This window comes from Ranitomeya variabilis, chromosome 6 (genome assembly GCF_051348905.1).
Source record: "Ranitomeya variabilis isolate aRanVar5 chromosome 6, aRanVar5.hap1, whole genome shotgun sequence".
In the NCBI taxonomy this organism is placed as follows: domain Eukaryota; kingdom Metazoa; phylum Chordata; class Amphibia; order Anura; family Dendrobatidae; genus Ranitomeya; species Ranitomeya variabilis.
Genome location: NC_135237.1, coordinates 423124120 through 423151747, shown reverse-complemented (window position 1 = coordinate 423151747; position 27628 = coordinate 423124120). Strand labels below are relative to the sequence as shown.

General features: G+C 44.6%; 1 protein-coding gene across 1 annotated transcript in view; it reads right to left on the bottom strand.

Annotated features, from left to right (window-relative positions):
* The window catches only part of THOC1 (THO complex subunit 1), a 65287-nt gene extending 38826 nt beyond the window's left edge, over positions 1-26461 (bottom strand). The window contains exons 1-16 of the mRNA XM_077270327.1: positions 25903-26461; positions 25734-25807; positions 24696-24756; positions 23159-23225; positions 18378-18496; positions 14679-14727; positions 14482-14577; positions 5884-5966; positions 5732-5805; positions 5047-5155; positions 4791-4922; positions 4132-4232; positions 3305-3371; positions 3170-3220; positions 3019-3089; positions 2795-2890 (exon numbers count right to left, since the gene is read on the bottom strand). Coding sequence (XP_077126442.1) covers positions 2795-2890; positions 3019-3089; positions 3170-3220; positions 3305-3371; positions 4132-4232; positions 4791-4922; positions 5047-5155; positions 5732-5805; positions 5884-5966; positions 14482-14577; positions 14679-14727; positions 18378-18496; positions 23159-23225; positions 24696-24756; positions 25734-25807; positions 25903-25950 — 1298 coding nt within the window. The 5' untranslated portion in view covers positions 25951-26461. The remainder of the gene's footprint in view (positions 1-2794; positions 2891-3018; positions 3090-3169; positions 3221-3304; positions 3372-4131; positions 4233-4790; positions 4923-5046; positions 5156-5731; positions 5806-5883; positions 5967-14481; positions 14578-14678; positions 14728-18377; positions 18497-23158; positions 23226-24695; positions 24757-25733; positions 25808-25902) is intronic.
* Between the last annotated feature and the right edge of the window lie 1167 nt (positions 26462-27628).

Genomic DNA, 27628 nt, shown 5'->3' with positions numbered 1-27628 from the left:
TTTCTGCCGGGCCCGAGGCTACTGTGTAGAGTGCTGGCTAGCAACCTCCTCCTGTTGTGGTAGCTGCATCTCACCTTCCATTGTAACAAATGGGTCAGAAGCATGATCTATCCTGCATGCCGGCCATATATACCTCCCCCCGGTATCTGGGTCAGCAGGTGATGTGGTGCCCCTCCCCAGCATCTCCCGCCTCCGCAGGTGCCAAGGTCTCAGCAACCTGAGACTCAAAATCAGGGCTCCGGTCTCCACCAATAGCGGCCGCCATTTTCCCGGCATCAGGAGGTCTCACGCATGCGCAGAAAGGATGCCGGCAGCAGTGACTTGGAAGCGCCTGCCTGCTCCACCCCCCAACGTAACCCGGCGGACCCCCGATGATGAAGAACGCGTCAAAGGCCGCCCAGGAAAGAGCCACTACGCGCCACGCCATCCCCGCCGGACCCGAAACATGCAGCATGGAGCCCACATACCCGCATGGCGGGAGCCACAGGGACCTAGGGAGCATACTCACCCGGCGCCGGATACTTCCGGAGACTGCGATCCTCCGGACCCCGCTCCATGCTGTTCGCTCACTGCCGTGCATCGAGGACCACTTCCAGGACCCCCATACTGGTCGAGGTAGGAAACCCCCCCGCTACCGGAGTTGACCGGCCAGACCTGGGATCCGATGTCCTGTAGGCAGCTGTAGGAACCAGTGTCATCAGGAACAGGAAACCAAGTGATGCGTGGGAGAGGTGCCGCCCTTTTGTATCTGTAAGTTTCCTGTTCCTGAAGGGCGGATCCCCTCTCGTGGTGTTGTCATGGGAGTCCGAATAAAAAGTTTTCAACCTGGATGGTACCAAGATGCGATGGCCCAGCCTCAATGACTAGTGGTGACGTCATCGAGGTTACTGCACGTCATTGAGGCTGTGTTCCCAGCCAGGCAAATGAACTGCAGTGATCTCTGTGAGATAACAGCTCGCTCAGTGAGAAAGTCTCACGGATCAGCGCTGAGCTCAGAGTTCACTGTGAGAACTTTCTCATGGTGAACTCTCTGAGCTCAGCACTGCACCGTGAGACTTTAAATAATTTTAAAAAAATGTCTTGGGTTCCCATTTTTATTTTTGATAACCAGCCAGGCAAAACTCACAGCTGGGGGCTGCAACCCTCAGTTGTCGGTATTAGCAAGACTGGTTATGAAGAATAGAAAGGTCCCCACGCTGTTTTTTTAATCATTTAAATAAATAAAAGAAACAACATGGGGTCCCCCTCACTTTTGACAACCAGCCAAGCTAAATCAGACAGCTGGGAGCTGGTATTCTTAGGCTGGATATTGCCCCTCCCCCCACCAGCCTAAAAATAACAGAGGCAGCCGCCCAGCTCTTCCCACTTGCCCGATAGCGGTGTCAAGTGGGGTACATATCTGTGGGGTTGATGTGACTTTTGTATAATCCATGTCCAGGGGATAAACAGTTGTTAACCTGGACAGTGCCAAGATGCGACCGTCCAGGCTGAGAACCACTGATGAATGAAAAAGTCTCACAGTGCAGAGGAGAGTTCACTGCAGTTCACCGGAAGAATTGAACTGTGGTGAACTCGCCTCTCCACCCTGAGATTTTTTTCTCACTGTGCTAGCGGTGATCTCACCGGAGGTAGGTCACTGCAGTTCAGCCCGGCTGGGAACGCAGCCTCAGTGACCTGTAGTTACTTCGATAAGGTCATCGCTACTCACTGATGCTGCGCTCACAGCAGATCATTCCCCAGTGGCTCTCAGCCTGGATGGTCGCATCTTGGTACCGTCCAGGTTGAAAACTGTTTATCCCACAGACATGGATTACAACGTTGGACAGAACGACGGATAGGTGAGGGATAGTTGTTTTTATTATTTTTTTGTTTTATTACAGGAGACAAGTGATTCAATGACATCAGCGTTAGGCGAGTAGAACTGTGTTTTACTTTTTTATTTAAAAATATCAAAGTGTGTTTTGTTTTATTTCAAATAAAGGACTTTGTACTTGCTGTGTCTTTATTTACCATACAACTATAGGATTAGTAATGGATAGGTGTCCTATAGAAGTCACTCCATTACTAATCCGTGGGCTTGATGTCACCAGACAGTACAAAGGTTACATCAACCTCACAAATGTGAACCCATTTGCCACCGCTACAGGGCAAGTGGGAAGAGCCGTGCAAAGAGACTAATGGCACATCTGATACACCTTTTCTGGGACGCAGTCAGTTGCTATTTTTAGGCTGGGGAGGTAATATCCATGGCCCCTTACCAGCCTGAAAATACCAGCCCCCAGCTGTCTGCTTTAACTTGGCTGGTGGTCAAAAATTGGGGGACCCCACCTCGCTTTTCTAAATTATTTAAGTAATTTAAAAACCTGCATGGGGACCGCTGTATTCTTCATAACCAGCCTTGCTAAGGCTGACAGCTGAGGAGTTATGCCCAGCTGGTTATCAAAAATACAGGGGAACCCACACAGGTTTTTTTTTTTTAATTATTTACAGCATCGGCTGATTAATACTCTCATCAGACGCCACCTGCTCTCGCTGTTATTAGCGGCAGCAGGCATCGTCTGATGGGAGAGGTGGTCCCATCAGCCGACAGCAGTGACCGAAAGTAACTGTTCGGGGAGCCGATCCCGAAGAGTAACACCGACTTCTTAGTGAAGTCCGTGTTCGGTGTCCGTGCCCGAACAGTAGGTGTGTACAGATGCCGAACTTTACTAGTCAAAAAGTCCCTGAAAAGGCTACAAAGTAATTTGTCTAAAAAAACAGGCATCTTAAGAGGCAGAAATATCTAGAATCTTACTTTCCCATTAGAATTTTTTTGCTTGAACCTTTGCCTAGAAAGTCCTCAGGAGCCGGTCGTTTCCTTGCCATTTTCAATGGTTTACTGTCTGGTTGTCTGATTAAAAAAAAAAAAACACAAGAAAAAAGCAAATTGCTGAATTAAATGTTAGAGACTTTATGATACTGGGTTAACAAATTATAATGTAAAATTGCTACGTGATCTGACATTACAAATTGACATACCTTTCCTTCACAAAGCTGGGGCAGCCTTCATTCTTCCAAGAGTTCCAGTTTTCTTCGGTGTTGAGTATGTGCTAAAAATGAGATTTAAGACATTAAAGTTCCACAATGTGATTTGCCAGCTTCCATGGTTATTGCATCGGCTATTACTCACCTCCACCATTTTAGAAAATTTGTCTCCAGCAGGAGGGATTTCCCCAAGTAACTGGAATAAAAGTAGGTACAAGACATTAGCTATGGTTTCAGACTTTAGACTAGCTTACTAAAACATAATAGAAATACCACAAACCTGGTGAACAAGTTTGGTAGTTTCTTCAATCCAGAGTGACTGCTCCTCCAGCAAAATATAATTTGAGCTGGAAAATAATAAAGTTATTTTCTCCTAAGTTTACGGATATTAGTAATTGGATATTCTAGGTAAAGGATACGCAGGGTACAGCCGTAGCAGCATTATAGAGGAGTTTTCTTTCCAAATCTCATCCATGTAGATGCGCACCTGCAGCTAGTATATCCTAAAGCGGCATGGTGAATTGCACAAAGGCCCCGATTCATCAATGCTGGTGATTTTCTCATCTGTCTCGAAGAGGGGGAGTGTAGGAGTCAGATACTCCAGATTGATTAGGAGGAATGTGCCTCTTAATGAATCAGGAGCGTCTAACAAGTGGCATGCACCTATGTGAGCCTCGCCAGAAATTTTTACTCCAGTCCCTGACTGGAGTAAGATTTCAGACATAGGGATAGTCACAGTTCATCCATTTTGGCAGAGCTGGAAGAAACTGGATTGAAAATTACAAAGTTGCAAAATTTTTCCGCAACTATAAGTTGCAACTTAAAAAAACAATTTACACTAGAATTCTGCCAAAACTGCTGTAATTAATCGAGCACTAAAGGTAAACAGCAAATTTACATTATAAAAAACACAAAAATACGAACCATCATTTAATAATCAATGTATCAAGCTGCAGTAATACCACATGTTGGCATATACCCATGTCTTGGCCTTGATCTTTATCAAGCCAAATTGGATAACTTTTGATGGCCCAGGTCCATGGATAAAACAGAATAGCATTCAAGAACACAAGTTCACACGAGAAGAACTCTACATATCTGGATTACCTTTTAAACTTTACTTGGCCCTTCAAGTACTGGAACAATATGAGATACTGAACCAAAATGTGTCGCCGAAAGTTGCCGTCACTCAACTGCAAATCCATTAACTACAATGGAAAACCTAAATGTTAGGTAGAAAAACATTTGTCACACTTTATTGTAACAACGTTGTGGTCTTGCCACTTGTCTATAACAGCTGTATGGGTCTCCCTCTGTTAGCTTGCCTTCTTTTTCTGGCTAGTATTGCACGTAACCGTTGGAGCCAATCAGAGCCTTCAGCAATCATGTCCTTACAAACAAAACAGGATGTACACTGTTGGGCTCGTTAGGTCTTGTTTTGGGTGTTCGGATATATGACTGTCAGCAGTGGTCAGCATGGAACCAATGATTACCTGCAGTGTTAGTGTGCAATACGAGCAGAAAGTAGAAGCTGGGACACCAACTGGGGGACCCATGCAACAGTACAAGAGAAGAGGTGGAGGATCGGTAACCGAATAACCTTTCTGTTTCTTACTGGTTACATTTTAAAAAAATATTTCCATACAACGCCCTGAAGTGAATTACTCAGTGTAAGTTACAGCATAAGTGTCATTTCAAAATAACATATTGGAAGAACATAGGACGCAGACACCATGTAAAGCACCAGCAGACTAGTTGGGCGTTACCTTCTCGCTTGTTAGGAACTTGGCAAAATAAACATGTTCGCCTCCAGATTTCAGCTCTTCAATTTTTTTCCGTGATGCTTGTGTATCATCCAGTTTGAAACTCTTAAAAACTTGCAGAACCTCTTCTGAGAACTATGACAAGAAGATGCAAGATAATGAGTTCGACCTGAACCTCAGCACTAAATATAAAGTCACGCTGCAGTAGACAGAGGATCACCAATACAGCGCTATCCATTATATACAAAAAAACATTTACCTTGAGAAACGTTTTCCAAGAAGTTTTGTCATAGCACTGAATGGGGTTCCTGAAGAAGTCCTGTAGAGACCAGAATTTTCTATACAGATTGTAATCTATTGGAATAGAACTGGTGGGAAAAAAAAATGGTTGAAACAAAATAAGGTACGATAAATTTTAAACATTGATGACTCCATGACCTTGTTGTATGAGCTTTTCCATTAATAGCATTGGGAAGTATATGCCCTGCCACTAGGTAAAAAGTGATGGCTCCAACTGGTGGGCCATACCCTGTCCTCATACACGGGCCAGCACAGTTTTAGTCTAGTGGCCACTGGAGACTTGACATATATCAGTTTGAGCCAAGGCCAGGAGTGCATCCGAAAAGAAAGACAGGTATAAAGGAAAGGCTAATGCTTTACGATTTTGTACAAAAATAAATAATTGGAAGTGTAGTTCCAGCCTAAAGGATTTTTTTGCCACATTTTCTAGACTTTTATATGTTAAAATCCCAATAATGCTGTGGCAGCCCCATACTTGTGGCCCACTACAAATCGCTTTCACAAAAGAAAAGCTACATACTTAACTGCAGCAAATCTCAAATGTAATTTTTGCATTTGTTTTTTCTGCAGTGTAGTGGTGCGGCTTTCGGTTACCCCACTGCAGGCAGGTGCGACTCCCAAATCTCTTATGGGTAAAGACTTACGAGCTGTTAGGCACCTCATCGTCTCCCATTTCACCTTCCTCAATCTCCATTCCATCTTCTCTTTCTTCCACTTGCTGCAATTTATAGAGAAGATTAAACACAAAAACGGCAACAGAGCTGAAAAGAAAACGGTCACAGATGTAATCACTTACTTTTTGCCCCAGAGTGCTCTCCTGTTCATTGACATTAAAAACGGTGACATTCTCCAAGTTGAACTGACTTTGCAAATTCAAGCCTTAAAACAAAATATGGGAAAGTAACACACAGTATGAGACCGAAGAGGTTATTCATCTAATAGTGATATTGGCTGTTAAAGAAAATCTGTCAGTAATAGGTAACTTATTCAAAGGCAACCTGCCATCAGGTTTTTCCCATATAAAGTAGTAATGTGCATTCATGAGGAAAGGCCAAAGAGGGATGACGCATGCACACTACAATACTTTGCTCTGCCCTCGGTAGAGACGAGTAGTGCGTCTGAGCAGGAGTACGATGCTGAGGACACTGTGTGGATGATGTAGACCGAGTCATCCATATAAAAATAGAAGAGAGGAGCAAGACCAGCGACAACCATAGGACTGGACAGTCCCGTAGGCAAGTAATTTTTTGTTTCATGGAGAGCGCACTGGGAACATATAGACAGCATTCTATGCTGTAACATTGGGCCAGCACCTGTAAGCCCTACTTTGTATAGGAAAATATAGACCTAAATCAATAGATCCAAAAATTAGGTGCCAAATAATTGGTACAGCAAATCACTTAATTGAACAGTAAAGAGGAAGGAAGGAAGGATGGGAAAATAAAAGGTATATGTAGTATAAAAAAGGTGAGGAAGGTGACGAATGTGCACTTAATCCAATATACACTGTGTTCCAAATTATTATGCAAATAATATTTCCTCATATTTTGTCTAAATTACCTATCTGAATTGCAGTCATTGTTATTTTCCAGTCATCTACTATTCTAGTATAATTGCAACGTTTTGGAACAAACTGCCTATGAAAACAGCATCTTTTTTAAAAAAATAAACACTCAAAATGCTTGTTCCAAATTATTATGCACAGCATAGTTTTCAACCTTTTTTTTTTTATTTTGAACAAAAAAATGGTCAATTGTGAAGTTATAAGCATTATCAGCTTATTACAAAATTAAATCAAACCGTTTTCAAGTGAAAACTTTATTCTAGGTGATGTTACATTTGCACATAGGACCCCTTGTTTGAAAGAAGCTTCTGAACTCTCTCGTCCATTGAATTTGTCAGTTTTTTGGGACGGTTTCTGCTTCAATTGTTTTGCATTTGGACAGAATACCCTCCCAGAGCTGTTGCTTAGATGTGAACTGCCTCCCGCCATCATAGACACTCCTTTTGATGATTCTCCAGAGGTTCTCAATGGGGTTGAGGTCAGGGGAAGATGGTGGCCACACCATAAGTTTGTCCTCTTTTATGCCCATAGCAGCCAGAGACGCAGATGTGTTTTTTGCAGCATGAGACGGTGCATTATCATGCATGAAAATGATCTTGCTGCGGAAAGCACGGTTCTTCCTCTTGAACCATAGCAGGAAGTGTTGTTTTAGAAACTCCACATCAATTATGGAGTTCATCTTTACCCCTTCAGGGATCATAAAGGGGCCGACAATCTCTCTCCCCATGATTCCAGCCCAAAACATTACTCCACCTCCTCCTTGTTGGCGCCTTAGCCGTGTTTTCATGGGGTGTCCATCAACCAGCCATCCTCCACTCCATCCATCTGGACCATCGAGCGTTGCACGGCACTCATCGGTGAACAAAACAGTTTGAAAGTCAGTCTTCATGTATCGTTTGGCCCACTGCTTGTGTGCAGTGGATAGAGGTGGTCGACAGGATGGCCTTCGCACAGCTGCAAACCTCTGAAGGACCCTGTATGTTGTTGTTCTGGGGACGTTGGAGGCAACAGCAGCTTCAAAAACTTGTCTGCTGCTGTGACAAGGCATTTTTGCAGCTGCTCTTTTAGCCTTACGCAATTGCCTATTGGAAAGAGTCCTCAATTTTTCCTTATCAGCAAGCACACGTGTGTGCTGGGAATCAGCTACATACTTCTTGATTGTGCGATGATCACGATGAAGTGTCTTGGCAATGTTGATTGTAGTCATGCCTTGACCTAAATACTCCACAATTTGTTGCTTCTCAGCAGCCGACACATCCTTTTTCTTTCCCATTTTGGCAAAAAATGTAGGCTGCTTAATAATGTGGAACAACCTTCTTAAGTAGTCTTGCCTTTATTTGGACACACCTGCTAAACTAATTTGCACAGGTATCTGCAATTGCTTTCAGTGATATAAAGAGCCCTGACACACATCACCATCAATGAGTTTAAATGGCAAGCAAAAAAATTCTAACCTTATCACTCCTAAACTCTGTATGCATAATAATTTGGAACACAGTGTATATTACATATATTACATATACAGTATATACAGTACAGACCAAAGGTTTGGACACACCTTCTCATTTAAAGATTTTTCTGTATTTTCATGATCATTAAACTTGTACATTCACACTGAAGGCATCAAAACTATTAATTAACACATGTGGAATTATATACTTAACAAAAAAGTGTGAAGCCACTGAAAATATGTCTTATATTCTAGGTTCTTCAAAGTAGCCACCTTTTGCTTTGATGACTGCTTTGCACACTCTTGGCATTCTCTTGATGAGCTTCAAGAGGTAGTCACCGGGTATGGTTTTCACTTCACAGGTGTGCCCTGTCATGTTTAATAAGTGGGATTTCTAGCCTTATAAACGGGGTTGGGACCATCAGTTCTGTTGTGCAGAAGTCTGGTGGATACACAGATGATAGTCCTACTGAATAGACTGTTAGAATTTGTATTATGGCAAGAAAAAAGCAGCTAAGGAAAGAAAAACGAGTGGCCATCATTACTTTAAGAAATGAAGGTCAGTCAGTCCGAAAAATTGGGCAAACTTTGAAAGTGTCCCCAAGTGCAGTGGCAAAACCCATCAAGCGCTACAATTAAACTGGCTCACATGAGGACCGCCCCAGGAAAGGAAGACCAAGAGTCACCTCTGCTTCTGAGGATAAGTGTATCCGAGTCACCAGCCCCAGAAATCGCAGGTTAACAGCAGCTCAGATTAGAGAGCAGGTCAATGCCACACAGAGTTCTAGCAGCAGACACATCTTGACAACAACTGTTAAGAGGAGACTTTGTGCAGCAGGCCTTCATGGTAAAATAGCTGCTAGGAAACCACTGCTAAGGACAGGCAACAAGCAGAAGAGACTTGTTTGGGCTAAAGAAGAAAAGGAATGGACAATAGACCAGTGGAAATCTGTGCTTTGGTCTGATGAGTCCAAATTTGAGATCTTTGTTTCCAACCACCAAGTCTTTGTGCGACGCAGAAAAGGTGAACGGATGGACTCTACATGCCTGGTTCCCACTGTGAAGCATGGAGGAGGAGGTGTGATGGTGTGGGGGTGCTTTGCTGGTGACACTGTTGGGGAGTTATTCCAAATTGAAGGCATACTGAACCAGCATGGCTACCACAGCATCTTGCAGCGGCATGCTATTCCATCTGGTTTGCGTTTAGTTGGACCATCATTTATTTTTCAACAGGACAATGACCCCCAAACACACCTCCAGGCTGTGTAAGGGCTATTTGACCAAGAAGGAGAGTCATGGGGTGCTACGCCAGATGACCTGGCCTCCAGTCACCAGATCAGACCTGAACCCAATCGAGATGGTTTGGGGTGAGCTGGACCGCAGAGTAAAGGCAAAAGGGCCAACAAGTGCTAAGCATCTCTGGGAACTCCTTCAAGATTGTTGGAAGACCATTGCCGGTGACTACATGTTGAAGCTCATCAAGAGAATGCCAAGAGTGTGCAAAGCAGTCATCAACGCAAAAGGTGGCTACTTTGAAGAACATAAAATATAAGACATAACAAAAAAGTGTAAAATAACTGAAATTAAGTATATAATTCCACATGTGTTAGTTCATAGCTTTGATGCCTTCAGTGAGAATGTATAATTTTTTCAGTCATGAAAATACACTTTAAATGAGGAGGTGTGTCCAAACTTTTGGTCTGTACTATATATATATATATATATATATATATATATATATATATATATATATATATATATATATATATATATATATATATATACACATACATACATACATACATACATACACACACACATACATACATACACACACATATATACAGTACAGACCAAAAGTTTGGATACACCTTCTCATTCAAAGGTTTTTCTGTATTTCTATGACTAAGAAAATTATACATTCACACTGAAGGCATCAAAACTATGAATTAACACATGTGGAATTATATACTTAACAAAAAAGTGTGAAACAACTGAAGAGTGAAGATATTGAGAAGAGCACGTAACACCGTGCCTGGCAGCAGATTCACGTCACATCCTGAACAGGGTCTTTATGCTCAAGGAAGATAGATCACTTCCAGGCTGTGTAGTCACAAAATGCTTTTTTTACAGTTATATGAAAAAGTTTGGGCACCACTATTAATCTTAAGCTTAATGTTTTATAAAAAATGTTTTTTTTTGCAACAGCTATTTCAGTTTCATATATCTAATAACTGTTGGACACAGTAACACAGTAATGTTTCTGCCTTGAAATGAGGTTTATTGTACTAACAGGAAATGTGCAATCTGCATTCAAACAAAATTTGACAGGTGCATAAGTATGGGCACCCTTATCATTTTCTTGTTTTAAATACTCCTACCTACTTTTTACTGACTTACTAAAGCACTTTTTTTTGGTTTTGTAACCTCATTGAGCTTTGAACTTCATAGCCAGGTGTATGCAATCACGAGAAAAGCTACTTAAAGTGGCCACTTGCAAGTTGTTCTCCTGTTTGAATCTCCTCTGAAGAGTGGCATCATGGGCTCCTCAAAACAACTGTCAAATGATCTGAAAACAAAGATTATTCTACATAGTTGTTCAGGGGAAGGATACAAAAAGCTGTCTCAGAGATTTAACCTGTCAATTTCCACTGTGAGGAACATAGTAAGGAAACGGAAGAACACAGGTACAGTTCTTGTTAAGGCCAGAAGTGGCAGGCCAAGAAAAACATCAGAAAGGCAGAGAAGAAGAATGGTGAGATCAGTCAAGGACAATCCTCAGACCACCTCCAGAGAGCTGCAGCATCAACTTGCTGCAGATGGTGTCACTGTGCATCAGTCAACTATACAACGCACTTTGCACAAGGAGAAGCTGTATGGGAGAGTGATGCGAAAGAAGCCGTTTCTGCAAGCACGCCACAAACGGAGTCGGCTGAGGTATGCAAAAGCACATTTGGAGAAGCCAATTTCTTTTTGGAAGAAGGTCCTGCGGACTGATGAAACCAAGATTGAGTTGTTTGGTCATACAAAAAGGCGTTATGCATGGCGGCAAAAAAACACAGCATTCCAAGAAAAACACTTGCTACCCACAGTAAAATTTGGTGGAGGTTCCATCGTGCTTTGGGGCTGTGTGGCCAATGCCGGCACCGGGAATCTTGTTAAAGTTGAGGGACGCATGGATTCCTCTCAGTATCAGCAGATTCTTGACAATAATGTTAATGAATCAGTGACAAAGTTGAAGTTACGCAGGGGATGGATCTTTCAGCAAGACAATGATCCAAAACACCGCTCCAAATCTACTCAGGCATTCATGCAGAGGAACAATTACACTGTTCTGGAATGGCCATCCCAGTCCCCAGACCTGAATATCATTGAACATCTGTGGGATCATTTGAAGAGGGCTGTCCATGCTCGGCGACCATCAAACTTAACTGAACTGGAATTGTTTTGCAAAGAGGAATGGTCAAAAATACCTTCATCCAGGATCCAGGAACTCATTAAAAGCTACAGGAAGCGACTAGAGGCTGTTATTTTTGCAAAAGGAGGATCTACTAAATATTAATGTCACTTTTCTGGTGAGGTGCCCATACTTATGCACCTGTCAAATTTTGTTTGAATGCAGATTGCACATTTTCTGTTAGTACAATAAACCTCATTTCAAGGCAGAAACATTACTGTGTACAACAGTTATTAGATATATGAAACTGAAATAGCTGTTGCAAAAAGAGGGATTTTTGGTTCTTACCGTAAAATCTCTTTCTTGGAGCCTTCATTGGGGGACACAGGTAACCATGGGTGTATGCTGTTGTCACTAGGAGGCTGACACTATGCAAATAAAGAAGAAGTAACTCCTCCCCGGCAGTATACACCCTCCGACAGGCACCAGGCAACTCAGTTGGTGCAAAGGCAGTAGTAGGAACAGGTAAGGCTACGTTCACATTTGCGGTCAGCGCCGCAGCGTCGGGCGCCGCAGCGGCGCCGCATGCGTCATGCGCCCCTATATTTAACATGGGGGCGCATGGACATGCGTTGTGCTGCGTTTTGCGCCGCATGGCCGCAAGCGTTGGACGCAAGAAACGCATCAAGTTGCATTTTTTTTGCGTCCAACTTTCGGCCAAAAACGACGCATGCGGCGCAAAACGCAGCGTTTTAGCGTGCGTTTTGACGCGTTTTTGTTTGCGTTGTGCGCTGCGGCGCCGACGCTGCGGCGCACAACGCAAATGTGAACGTAGCCTAATATAAAACTCAACCTATGTACCAACCCACAACAACGGCCAATTGGCCAACACGGTACAACTTCAAAGGAGGGTGCTGTGTCCCCCAATGAAGGCTCCAAGAAAGAGATTTTACAGTAAGAACCAAAAATCCCTCTTTCTTTCTCGCTTCATTGGGGGACACAGGTAACCATGGGACGTCCAAAAGCAGTCCCTAGGGTGGGATATTCTGCAGAAAAAGAGGAGTTAGGTCGGCCGGTCAGAAACTGCCGCCTGCAGTATCCTCCTACCCAGGCTCGCATCCGCAGAAGCCCGAGTATGCACCTTGTAGAATTTTACAAAGGTGTGAATGGATGACCACGTTGCGGCCTTGCAAACCTGCGAGGCCGAAGCTTGGTGACGAACTGCCCAGGAAGCTCCCACAGCCCGGGTAGAGTGAGCCGTTTGTCTTGAACATGATGGGAGGAAAGCAGGACGGGCAGGAGGGTGAAGGCTGACCTGAGGCCCACTTTTTCTTACAGTGAGCGCAGGCGTAATGGATGGCCGTAGTGGCAAAGGCCGGGGGTGGGGTCGGACATAGGTGGATATTACCTTGTCCTGGAGCGGAAAAGTACTGCCGGGAGGAGTAGAGCCCGAGAGAGCAGTAGCGCTGAGCCTGCCGAAAAACCAGTGACAGCGGCAGCTGCCTGTGTTCCCCCGAAAAACTTCTGTCCCACGCGGTGAGCAGACGCTGACAGGGAGCAGGAAGCAGTAAAAAGAGCGCTGAGACAACACGACGCTGTGGGCGGGCACAAGCGCTGAAGGGGGAAGCAGAAGAAACGCCCCCAACAGCACTGAAAGATTCCTGGCCGGAATAATACCGGGCGCCACCAGAGGGCGTTCAAGCGCCAAAAAGAAAGTGAAGAAAAAGCCGGGAGATGAAAAAACTCATGGCCGCAATAATGCCGGCCGCCAAGAGAGGGCGCTCAAGCGCCAAAAATCGAGAAAAGCCGGGAGAGACAGAGAAAAAAATGCCGGGCGCGCCTGCAAGTTTAAATAAAAAGGAGGGAAAGAATGCCGGCGTTAATGTGAAGCCTTTCCCCGTGGTTTAGCGCGTCCCAGCGCCTGAAAATGCGACCCTCTCTCCTATCACAGGGGAAGCCTGGTAAGCTATATGGCGATTGCTGCAGGGCAGGGAGAGGGAAGGAAGGGGGCGGGGGCTTTGTTGATTGAAGATCCCTTACCTGGAGATGAGGAACCATCAGGATCCCTTGTAGACTAGAGGGTCCTGGAAGAAGTCCTCCTTCCCGCGCCACAAACTCTCCGGCGCAGAAGACGGCGTCGACCCCTAACCAGGGGGAGAGGGTCACTGGAAGTGACCGCCGTCTTCCTCTCAGCCCACTCCGAGGAGAGGGATGAGGAGGGGAAACGGGCAGGACCGGCCACCGAGAAGAAGGTCACCCTGAACACCCGAATGGGTGACAGGGGACAAAGTCCTGCCCAGCGGGTCCGAGAGGGTGCGATGTGGGTGATACCACACTGCCCTCTCGGTCGCTCAAAGTGGGGAAAACAGGGTGAGAAAACTGCACCCTGTTACCTGAAGGAAAAATCTGAAAAAGAAAGGGAAAAGGTTAATAAACAAAACAAATCCCTGTAAAAGAAATGCGAATCTGGGGTTAGATCCAGGTCCGCCTCCTACAGACACTAAGCAAAAACTGAGATGCCTGTCGGAGGGTGTATACTGCCGGGGAGGAGCTACTTCTTTATTTGCATAGTGTCAGCCTCCTAGTGACAGCAGCATACACCCATGGTTACCGGTGTCCCCCAATGAGGTGAGAAAGAAAAAACTATTTTTATAAAACATTAAGCTTAAGATTAATAGGGGTGCCCAAACTTTTTCATATAACTGTATGTGTATAGTAAAATAATAAAAAAGAAAAGGCTATTTTTCATCATAGGTACTACTCTTTGAGATTTATATGACAAGATTATACTTCTTAACTAATAATTCTAAAATATATATATATATATATATATATATATATATATATATATATATATATATATATATATATATATATATATATATATATATATATATATATATATATATATATACACACACACACACACACACACACATACATACATACATACATACATATATTTTCTTTATCTGAATCTCACCAGATTTTTCTGAGAGGGGAAACAGGCGTGCGAGGAACAGCTGAATTCTTCCACAGAATACAGTATTTTGAGATTTAGAAAGTCTTCTTAAGAGATCTGAAAGAGAGGACTCGATGAATCCACAAAAGTTTATTACAATTCAAATTGTGCTTCCGCATGTATCATTGATTATTCCGCAACTATATAGAGGGTCTTACCATTACACATCCTGAGCAAGTAGTTCTTTCCAGCTGAATAAAACATATTCTAGAACAAAGAGAAAGTATGATCTAATGCAACAGAGGCAATCAAATATATCATCATTGGATTTACACAAACGTACACGTTAAAGGACACACAATCACAGATATACACCAAGGGATATTTCCTCCCTATTGTATAAATGAGAAATAATGAAATCAATAATGGATAAGGGCGCTATGCTCTGACACGGTCAGACAATGTAATTGGTATCACAAAAATGTCACTTTGTTAACATATTTCCAGGAGGAGCAGCAGATGAAGGGCACAATACAGACTACCAAGAAAAGATGCTCTAGGACAATTGCAAACTACAAGCATTTTCTTGGACAGGCCTATCAGGAGAGTAACAGCATGGGATGATTTCTAGAGTTCCACTTACAGAGGATGCCCACTACATTATATAATGCCCCCACCAATTTAAACCTTGTAAATAAGCATTTTTGTAAAGACTTCTCGTTGCCACCTGTGTCTGTGAGCAGTGCGATCCCTGACCACTCACCCGCCATCAGCTGCCGCTGATGTCACGTTAAGGTCCAGATCCCCGTGCAACACCTGGACAAGACCCAGTCGCGCGCACCCCTATCGATTGACTGAGCTGTGGGCAGTTTCACCACACGTCACAGCCCAGTATCCAGTGCACTTGCGGATAATGAAAGCACAGGAGAGAGGGAAAGCACGCGATGGATACTGGTCTGTGAGGTGCGGTGAAACTCTGCCCACAGCCCAGTCAATCAGGAGAGTGCACACAACTGGGTCCCGCCTGGGGGAATGCACGAGATCCGGGGTCACATGATGCCGAGTGAGCGGTCAGTGATAGCGCCTCACACAGGCACAGATGGCAACAAGAGGTATTTACAAAAATACTTCTTTACAAGGTTTAAATCAGTGGGGACGTTATACAGTGCAGTGAACCACCTCTTTAAAGAGCTTCCATTTATAGTGTTAAAGGGGATCTCCAGCAACAGAGAAAAAAACTAAAAGGCAATCTTATGTTATTATAAATGAATTATTATATACCCATAATAAGTAAACAAGAGTTGTTTTGTCTAAATAGGTAATCAGGCATAGAATTTAAATGGCCGCCACCTTGTTACACAGACAGAAACCTGTACTAGAATGTTAAAAGGAGCGATGCCAGTAGTAAGTGCCCGTCTCTCCCAGGGGACCTGATACAAGACGAAACTGCTCACACTGCTGTCCACCCTATCTGATCTAATACTGGAGATACCAGGGGTGCCGAGCTAAGATGAGGCTGCTCACACTGCTGTCCATCCTGTCTATCTGATCTAATACTGGAAGATACCAGGGGTGCCGAGCTAAGATGAGGCTGCTCACACTGCTGTCCATCCTGTCTATCTGATCTAATACTGGAGATATCAGGGGTGCTGAGCTAAGAAGAGGCTGCTAACACTGCTGTCCACCCTGTCTATCTGATCCAATACTGGAGATACCAGAGGTGCTGAGCTAACATGAGGCTGGTCACACCACTGTCCACCCTGTCTATCTGATCTAATACTGGAGATACCAGGGGTGCTGAGATAACATGAGGCTGCTCACACTGCTGTCCACCCTGCCTATCTAATCTAATACTGGAGATACCAGGGGTGCCGAGCCAAGATGAGGCTGCTAACACTGCTGTCCACGCTGTCCACCCTGTCTATCTGATCTAATACTGGAAGATACCAGGGGTGCCGAGCTAAGGTGAGGCTGCTCACACTGCTGTCCACCCTGTCTATCTGATCTAATACTGGAGATATCAGGGGTGCTGAGCTAAGATGAGGCTGCTCACACTGCTGTCCACCCTGCCTATCTAATCTAATACTGGAGATACCAGGGGTGCCGAGCCAAGATGAGGCTGCTAACACTGCTGTCCACCCTGTCTATCTGATCTAATACTGGAAGATACCAGGGGTGCCGAGCTAAGGTGAGGCTGCTCACACTGCTGTCCACCCTGCCTATCTAATCTAATACTGGAGATACCAGGGGTGCCGAGCCAAGATGAGGCTGCTAACACTGCTGTCCATCCTGTCTATCTGATCTAATACTGGAGATATCAGGGGTGCTGAGCTAAGAAGAGGCTGCTAACACTGCTGTCCACCCTGTCTATCTGATCCAATACTGGAGATACCAGAGGTGCTGAGCTAACATGAGGCTGCTCACACCACTGTCCACCCTGTCTATCTGATCTAATACTGGAGATACCAGGGGTGCCGAGCCAAGATGAGGCTGCTAACACTGCTGTCCACCCTGTCTATCTGATCCAATACTGGAGATACTAGAGGTGCTGAGCCAACATGAGGCTGTTCACACTGCTGTCCACCCTGTCTATCTGATCTAATACTGGAGATACCAGTGGTGTCGAGCTAAGATGAGGCTGTTCACACTGCTGTCCACCCTGCCTATCTAATCTAATACTGGAGATACCAGGGGTGCCGAGCCAAGATGAGGCTGCTAACACTGCTGTCCACCCTGTCTATCTGATCCAATACTGGAGATACTAGAGGTGCTGAGCCAACATGAGGCTGCTCACACTGCTGTCCACCCTGTCTATCTGATCTAATACTGGAGATACCAGGGGTGCCGAGCTAACATGAGGCTGCTCACACTGCTGTCCACCCTGCCTATCTGATCTAATACTGGAGATACCAGGGGTGCCGAGCTAACATGAGGCTGCTCACACTGCTGTCCACCCTGTCTATCTGATCTAATACTGTAGATACCAGGGGGATGAGCCAAGATGAGGCTGCTAACACTGTTGTCCACCCTATCTGATCTAATACTGGAGATACCAGGGGTGCCGAGCTAAGATGAGGCTGCTCACACTGCTGTCCTCCCTGCCTATCTGATCTAATACTGGAGATATCAGGGGTGCTGAGCTAAGAAGAGGCTGTTCACACTGCTGTCCACCCTGTCTATCTGATCTAATACTGGAGATACCAGTGGTGTCGAGCTAAGATGAGGCTGCTCACACTGCTGTCCAACGCTGTCTATCTGATCTAATACTGGAGATACCAGGGGTGCCGAGCTACTGAGCAGCTACTGTGAGCTCACAGTATGCGATACAGATAATCTCCATCTCATAGCAGAAGATCTTATGACTACAAGTGCCCTGTCCTATAGACATTAGAGACAAAATGAGAATTATATGCTAATTAAAAGGTATTTATGAATTTACTTAGAATGGCATTTCTTTATTTTTTTTTTTATATTCCAAGAGAACCCCTTTAAAAATTGGTGTAGAATTTGCATTTGTATAAGCAATCAAATAACTCTCTAGGACATAAGGCTATGTGCACTCGTTGAGTAAAATTTCTGCATCTCTTGGCAGGAAAAACGCAGCTACAAAAATGAGCGTTTTTGGTGCGTTTTTGGTGCGTTTTTGACTGATTCGACAGAAGACAATGTTGAAAAACGCAGAGCAAAAACACAGAGAATGGACATGCAGCAGATTATTTTCTGCACCAAATCTGCAAGTCACAAATAATAATACTTCAGGTTTTTCATTCATTTTGCAGGCATCAGGATTGCTTCAGGTTTATCTAGAAAATCTGGAAGGAAAAAGTGCACCAAATATGCACCAAATTTGAGACGTGTGCACATAATCTTACTGGCAGATTTACTTGCGTAATAAAGTATATGGAGAACAGACTCACAGATTTCCAGGTTCCAACATTTTTCTCCACAAATGTAAATATTTTATCACACTGATCCAGAGGAAGGCAATCGAGGACATCTCCCAGTAGTACAAATGGAGTGGTAGCTGTGCAGATACCTAATGTACAGAAATAGATTATTAAAACTTACAATCAAACCTACAAAACTCTAGCACCCTCAATCAGCCGCCTCACTGTGCAGAGCCAGGAAGCATTTCTCCATACATAGGATATTGGACAGTAGGTCTAGATGACCTTCATCAGATATACACTAGTAACATATAGTTTCATAAATGTCTGGAGATTAGACTCAGGCTGATTACATTTCAAATAGCGGCCCCTGTGCTTAGAAACCAGGAATGCCTGGTGCAGTTTCATGGAGCGATGTCCATCGCAATGGTTGTCTGCCTTTGAAATTTAAAGGGAACCTGTCACCCCCCCCCAGGCATTTTTAACTAAAAGAGCCACCTTGTGCAGCACTAATTCTGCATTCTGTCAAGGTGGCTCTTTTAGTTCTGGTCCCTGCCAACGCTGCAATAATCCCTTTTATAATGTGCCCCCTCATACCTCGAATTAGACCTGGGGGCAGGTTTTTCCCCCGTAACACAGACAAACCACAGCCATCACTCAGGGCCTTTGCGTGCCGGGCGTCACCTCCTCTTCCTTCATTAGCGTTCCCGGCGCCTGCGCTGTTTTGTTTTTTTTCCGGGCATGCGCCGTTGCGCTGCCCTTCGAACTTACAGCGCATGCGCCGGGGACGCTAATGAAGGAAGAGGAAGCGGCGCCCGGCGCGCAGAGGCCATGAGTGATGGCTGTGGTGCGTCTGTGTAAGGGGGGAAAGACCTGCCCCCCTGGCGATTTCAAGGTATGAGGGGCACATTATAAAAGCAATTACTGCAGCGTTTGCAGGGACCCGAACTAAAAGAGCCACCTTGGCAGAACGCAGCATTAGTGCTGCACAAGGTGGCTCTTTTTTTAAAAAACGCCTGGGAGGAGTGACAGGTTCCCTTTAAACAGCCAGAGTCTAATCTTCAGACATTTATGACATTGTATGTTACTAGTGTATATCTGATGAAGCTCACCTAGACCGAAACTTATATATTGGTACACTATTTCTTCATTTCAATCAAATTTAGCCCTTTTTTTTTTTTTTTTAGAGTGCCGGATTCCACTTATTTTGTATCGTAAGGGTTGGGACCCTATCCGTGCACCTCCCTTTCATCTAAGGAGTGCTGTTCTTTTTTCTAATAGAAGAACATTTCTGGCAGAGGCACCCGGCAGTTGCATGATGCGCCCAAGTCATTAAGTGGCTTGTACTTCATAATAAATTAAGAGCCTCTCACTCCAGCGGTGCCATCACTAAGACCAGCAAGTGCAATGCGTCACTGCATTGGATTATATAGCAAAAATACAAAATGAAAAGGAATACTGTATAAAATATTGAAAAATCCAAGAAAATGATATATAATGAAAACGTTAATCACAAATATGCAGACAAATTATGGACTATGATAAAATTTCAAACTAAATAAAACAAACAGCAATGTAGAGAAACCATTTGGTGTCTGACCACGGTGGTTCTAGACCACACAAGGATACCCAACTGAGTAATCAATGTCTGGCTGGTAGGACTATATAAGAGTACAAAATACACCCACCACAAGCAAGCAAAATAATCAAGGTATAATATAAATGAAAACACCTCTTTTACTGAGGTACAAAAATAACAGAAGCTAATAAAACAATATCATAGCATCTAACCAAAATTTTCCAGCATATAAGACAACTTTTTAACCCCTGCAAATCTTCTCAAAAGTCGAAGGTCGTCTTATACGCCGGGTGTCGTCTTATAGGGCGGGTGCGGAGCAATCTGCGGTCGCCGTATATGGTGGGGGAGCGGTCTCGATGACGAGGTGAGGGGGCGCCTCACCGACCGGGAAGGTGTAAGTGAAGCAAGCTGCAGGTGTCTGGGACGCCCGGGGTATGGAAAAAAGAGAACGTGGCGCTGTGCCCAGAAAAACATACCTCTTTCATCCGTCTGGCCCGCCCTTATTCCTTCTCTGCCTTTTAGCTCTCGCACATGTGCGCCTGCGCCGCCTCCACTGCAGTCCTCGGGAGCGAGATCTGAGAGGCAGAGAAGGCGGCAATAGGATACAAGGGCACGCCAGATGAGTGAAGGGTGTGTTTTTCTGGGCACAGCGCCGTTCTCTCTCTTTTTTTCAATACCCCGGGAACCTGTAGTTTGCTTCACTTACACCTTCCCGGTGAGGCGCCCCCTCACCTCGTCTTTGTGACCGCTCCCCCCACCATATACGGCGACCGCAGATTGCTCCGCACCCGCTCTGTAAGACAACCCCCGACTTTTGAGAAGATTTTTATATTTTAACTGGAAAAGTTGGGGGTCGTCTTATACGCCGGAAAATACGGTATGTATATTAAGAGGGCTTGTCCCATGAACAAAATACATTTTCATTATTCCGATCGTGGAATAATAAGAAGTTCCAATTCTGAATGTGTTAAAAAAAAAAATGTCCATTGTAAGATAGCGCTTACTAAATGTGTTGGGGGACACTCGCTTGGCAATGGGATTGAGGCAAACGGGAACGTTTTTTCCACTCAAACAGTCCATGCGGTTTATTATACACTCATAAACCACTGCAGGTCATGTTATATATCACAGACTTAACGTATAGTCCATAGCACTTCATAGTACACTGCTTTAAATCGCAGTCACTAAACACACCGGACCTCTTTGTCCCGTTACCGTGGGCGACCGCACGCCGTGCCGATGTCTCTTTCACAGTTTTACTCCATGACACACAACATTAGATTGCAGTCTCTAAACACGCTGGACCTCACTTTGTCCAGTTACCTTGAGTGACTACACAGTTCATTAACTGACCCTCATCAGTGCACACAGTCCACCCATACTCTGGGTTACCTTCCAGGAGCTCCGCTCCACACACTGACTTCTTGTCTTGTCAGTCCCAGGTTCCCGGGAAAGCTGCCTAACTGGTAACACTGTCCTGAATGACGACTTGCTTCATAGGCCAAACCCGACAGTTCCAGACCCTCAGAAGGTCGGTAGCTTCCCCAATGCAGTTAGCCATCACAGACTCTGAAGGTACATGGTCTCACCCTGTGCTCTTCAGGAATCCGGTCCACTTGCAGGACCTTCCAACACACAGAGACCTCTCCTCTTTCAGGACCTTACAACACAGATCATGTGACCAAACCACAGTAACATTATGTAGCTGAAACCACCCCCATAGCTGGGAGGTGTGTGTGGTTAGCCATTCCCGCCTAGCTCTCCGGCTAACCTTGTAAGCCCCCCTTTATATAAAAAAAAAAAAAAAAAAAAAAAAACAAGGCTTGTGGAACTACAGGTTCCAGAGCAACAATTCAGGCTTACAGCGCAGAGGACCTCCTCCTCTGTGACACAAACCGACTGTCTCACACCATGTGCTGAGATAGCCATTACACAGTACACAGTAGAGGCACATGTATAAGATTGTGTCCGAACATGTAGAGCTGCTCCAATTCATGATAGGAACATTCAGCTTCTGACTGGACGGGGAAGCACAAATCACATTTAGTATACAGATAAAACAGATACTTACAGCTACTATTTTCTGAGGTAACACATTTCCCTACCTGCATTAAAACAGGAATGAATGTTTCAACTGCACTTCAGATCCTGTGAGCTCATCATAAATCAAGTCAGTGACTTTTAAAACAGAACCCCTGTAACATCTACGTCACTGACTTAATTTATGATGAGCTCAGAGATGCACGCACTTTTGTGATAAAACAGGCAGGGAAATGTGTTACCTCAGAAAATAGTAGCTGGAACCCCTTGCTGTTTCGTCTGTATACTCACTTATCATAAAAGTGACTTTTGCTTCCTCCCCTGCCTAGGAGCTGTGGTATGATCAGACCATGTTCCTGTATAATGTATGACACAGCCATTACACAGTACACAGCAGGAGCACATCTATAAGACTATCTCAGCACAGGAACATTTTTTTAACACATTCAATTGTGGAACTTATTATTATTACCAGATCCTATTAATTAAAATGTTCTATGTTTATATGACAATCCATTCAAGGCAGAGTAGAAAAGGGGAGGTATAAATAAAATGCTGGAAAGTAGTATAATAAATACCACACCTGGGGAAACAAACAAGGGATGTCCCAGTGTGGAAAACAGTTCTCCAAGAGTATCGCCAGACTGAGGCTTCTTCAAGGGGTCAATTGAATTGAATTATCAGTTTTTGAATTATTGCTACAGCAACATTTTTGGAAGGCCACAAATTAAATTTTAGATACGGTAAGTCAAAACCATAAATAAAACAATTAAATCTGAATATGAAAACGAGCTGGGAACTTTAACCCTGTACTATATATGAGGGAAACTATTCTGTCATATTTTTAATTCACCTTTTCTTTTTTTATAAATAATAATACCGAGTTTTGTATTTTTTGAGTGCAGTTAGTTGCCATCTCATATTTTATTTTGGAGATTTGAAATTAAGAAATGTGTATATAGATATAAGGAATAATTATTTTATAAGGCATATCGCTCTGGAATTACAATGACATGTAAACTTTTGTTTTGTTTTATTAGTTAGGCTGTTTATAGAGGTTTCTTTTACCTAAATAATAATCAGCTCAGTCTGATCCCCCCAATGCAGAACTGAATCCAATCCTAAGACTACTGTATCACAGCTACACATTACTTGACATTTTCCTATAATACTTAGTTGCTATTCCTTTTACCTTCTGTAACTCCATTGATGGCAAGTGAAATAATAGCAAGGCAGTTGTCACATGAAGCTTGTTTTATCTGCATTTAAATAAAAGAGGGCACCAGTTACATACAAACACAGAAGAAACAGGGAAACATGAAAGTTGGCCTAATGGATCCTTGTAATATCCCCAAAGTCTGATGATGGAAAAACAATATAACGTCCACCACGATGTCACAGCAAAGGGTTAGGACGTCCACCACGGTATCACAGCACAGGGATATAACGCTCCACCACGGTGTCACAGCAAAGGGATATAACGCTCCACCACGGTGTCACAGCACAGGGATATAACGTTCCACCACGGTGTCACAGCACAGGGATATAACGTTCCACCACGGTGTCACAGCACAGGGATATAACGTTCCACCACGGTGTGACAGCACAGGGATATAACGTTCCACCACGGTGTGACAGCACAGGGATATAACGTTCCACCACGGTGTGACAGCACAGGGATATAACGTTCCACCACGGTGTGACAGCACAGGGATATAACGTTCCACCACGGTGTGACAGCACAGGGATATAATGTTCCACCACGGTGTCACAGCACAGAGATATAACGTTCCACCACGGTGTCACAGCACAGGGATATAACGTTCCACCACGGTGTGACAGCACAGGGATATAACGTTCTACCACGGTGTGACAGCACAGGGATATAACGTTCCACCACGGTGTCACAGCACAGAGATATAACGTTCCACCACGGTGTCACAGCACAGGGATATAACGTTCCACCACGGTGTCACAGCACAGGGATATAACGTTCCACCACGGTGTCACAGCACAGGGATATAACGTTCCACCACGGTGTCACAGCACAGGGATATAACGTTCCACCACGGTGTCACAGCACAGGGATATAACGTTCCACCACGGTGTCACAGCACAGGGATATAACGTTCCACCACGGTGTGACAGCACAGGGATAACGTTCCACCACGGTGTCACAGCACAGGGATATAACGTTCCACCACGGTGTCACAGCACAGGGATATCACGTTCCACCACGGTGTCACAGCACAGGGATATAATGTCTACCGCGGTGTCACAGCACAGGGATATAACGTCCACCATGGTGTCACAGCACAGATGAACAGGGATAATACACACCATGATATCTCACCACAGCACAGACATGACGCACACTGAACACATGATGGATAATGCAGTGATACCACAGTGATTCCCCTGTGTGCTCGCTGCCCCAGAAGGCCTGGAAGTTCACACATAAAAAGGACACAATTGTATCCAGTATAGAAAATCCTCTGAAAAGAAGGCAGACTCCAGGGTGCCATATTTTCCCTATATCAACACCACATTGTTTAGACTGGATATTACTGTAGCAAACGCTCAACTATGCAAACGATTAGCTCTGTATGTAACTAAGAATATCACCATTCACTAGCAGCAAGCAGAGATCTTAAAAGGTTGAAGGAACCGAAACAAAGTCAGAACTCATCACTGGCATTACTGATATCTGGCTCAGGCAGATCACTTACTATTTCCTCTTCCAGGACAACTCTGAAGACTTGGTCCAGGGTTGGCTTCTTCTCATTTTCACTGTAAAAAATAACATTGTATATTACATGCATATATACTGTATGTCCATGTATACACACACACGTTCCACATATACATACGCACATTCATTATATATACACGTTCCACATATAGACATTCACTACATACTAAAATGCTTGTGCATGCCCTCATCATCTCCCGCCTTGACTACTGCAACATCCTTTTCTGCGGCCTCCCTGCTAACACCCTTGCACCTCTCCAGTCCATCCTTAACTCTGCTGCCCGACTAATTCATCTCTCTCCTCCTTACTCCCCCGCCTCTCCCTTCTGCAAATCTCTTCATTGGCTCCCATTCCCTCAGCGTATCCAGTTCAAATTACTAATACTGACCTACAAAGCCATCCATAACCTCTCCTCCATATATCTCTGGACTAATCTCCATATATCTTCCCTCACATACTCTCCGGTCCTCCCAAGACCTCCTTCTCTCCTCCACACTTATTCGCTCCTCACCCAACCGCCTCCAAGACTTCTGACAAATATCCCCCATCCTCTGGAATCCTTTGCCCCAACACGTCCGACTATCAACCACATTCGGATCCTTCAAACTGAACCTGAAAACCCATCTCTTCAGGAAAGCCTAGAGCCTGCACTGACCCCGCTGCCTCCTCACCACCACCGAAGCTACCGCCTCACCAACACCGGAGCTCCTGCAACCCTCAACCTATTGTCTCCTTCCCCACTATCCTGTAGAATGTAAGCCCGCAAGGGCAGGGTCCTCGCCCCTCTGTATCAGTCTGTCATTGTAAGTTTGCTTACTGTAAGTGATATCTGTAATTTGTATGTAACCCCTTCTCATGTACAGCACCATGGACTCAATGGTGCTATATAAATAAATAATAACATACATCTGAACAATATATATATATATATACACATACATACAAGAATACACATCCACCGCAGGCATCTGTTCCATACACACACATTTATACACCCGTCACACCCTCCGCTACCTCCCCGGCACTTGGCTGCACACGGTCAGTAGGTGCTTGATGTTCTTGCTGCACACGGCTTCTCTGGTCGCGCTCTGGGAACACAGAAGGACATGGCGGCGGTTACACTGTGCACGTCTGGGGCAGTGCGGACACAAGCAGGCGGCGGATAAACCCCCGTGAGACCTACCGTGAGCCTACTCCGCGCCTCTGGGAGGCTGAACAACGGCGGCGACATGTTTCACCGAGGATTCTCACTTCTCAGAACGTACGGCGCATCCTGATGACGTAAGACACCGTCGCTTCACAGACCGGAGCCGAAGAAGAACTTCCGGCGAGAAAGTGACGTCGTGTCAGGACCCCGTGGCGTGCTGTCCCTCCGCTTAGTGCACACATGATGGCCGTGTGGTGCAGAGCAGTGGGGTCCTCTGTGCTCACAGACTGTCAGGGCCAAGGCGCGGTGTCCTCACAGGGGCCCCATACTGTAGAGCTGGGGGTCCAGCACCAGACGCCTCCCAGACGCCCTTGCTCTGTTCCAGTGTGACCTTTCCTCTGGCTATTGCTGCCCTTCTGTAACATGGAGACCTGTCAGTGTGTGCTATAGTGGCTGACATGTTCCAGAGGGGCCGGAGAGTCAGCGCCCATATAGCTGCCCAATACTAGGAGCACCGCCACATGCCTACGCGGTCGCCCCACTCTGGCTTCCGCAGGGGCCTATATCACCTGAGGGGCACATGGATCGCCACGTCAGCAGTGATTGAAAGCTCCAAACTATATCATTGCGGTTATAGAGTCAAAATCCTCATAGTCGAGGTGACGCGATCCTGGCAGGAAATGCACCTTAGTCATAGAGAACAGTATAACACTGTGATTACATTACAAATAGACCAAGAAACGAAGGAGAAGGAATGTATTGTACACAAAGGATAATCAATAAGTAAACACAAAGAATAATTTATGTTCTGTGTATTTTTTTTATATCGGCATGCATTACATTCATTCCTAGGACATTAGTAGAAAGCCACGTTTTGTCCATGCGTTTCATATACACGCTGGGGGGACACCATATTGCCCAAGGAGGGCCCCCTCCTTCCTGATGTTTTGAAACCTTTTGGGGGGATTTTATTAAGTATTTCATCCTGATATAAAATTGGAATGTATCTAGTAATTATAGTTTTTACTTTTTTTAGTTGTTACATTTTTTTCCTTTGACTAAACCCAATTATGCATTTAGTTAGCACATAATAGGAACTTATAAATCATTATTATTGCACAGGACAAATAATTGTCAATAAAGAGTCTTGTCTAAACAAAACGGAAAAGTCCAACATGCAATGAATAAAGTGATTTCTAAATTATTCAATGAAACATCAATAATCAAACAATAATGGTATGGAGGAGGGAAAGAAGAGCAGGAGAAGGAAGAGGGAACCACAGCACAGCATCATCCTAGGTCAACTTGTTGACAAACTCATCCCATGGTGCCCAAAAGTCTCAAGCTGGTTATTGAAGCAGGCGGTAAGATTCTCCATCCACCTAGTTTCCGTGATCTTCGCTTTAAGTTTTTTAATGGTAGGTGCAGTTCCTCTATTCCAATGAGCGGCTATAAGGCACTTTGTTGCTGTTATTAAATAGAGGAGCAGCCTGGCAGGACGTTTTCCCATAGAGCGTGTGGGTACATTGAGCAAATAGACCTTAGGATCTAAAGGGTTCCCCCTTTGTGTTATACAAAGAAACGATTTAGCCGCTCTAGACCAGATGACCTGCCAGAGAGTGAAAGGCAACTCCCTACCTGGATATCTCTCCCACTTGACCATAAGGGTACTTGTCCACGATCAGGATGGCCGGCGGTATCGTCGGAGCGGCAAAGCCGCTCGGCGCTAAGCCCCGCCCTCTTCTGGGACGCGATGATGCCG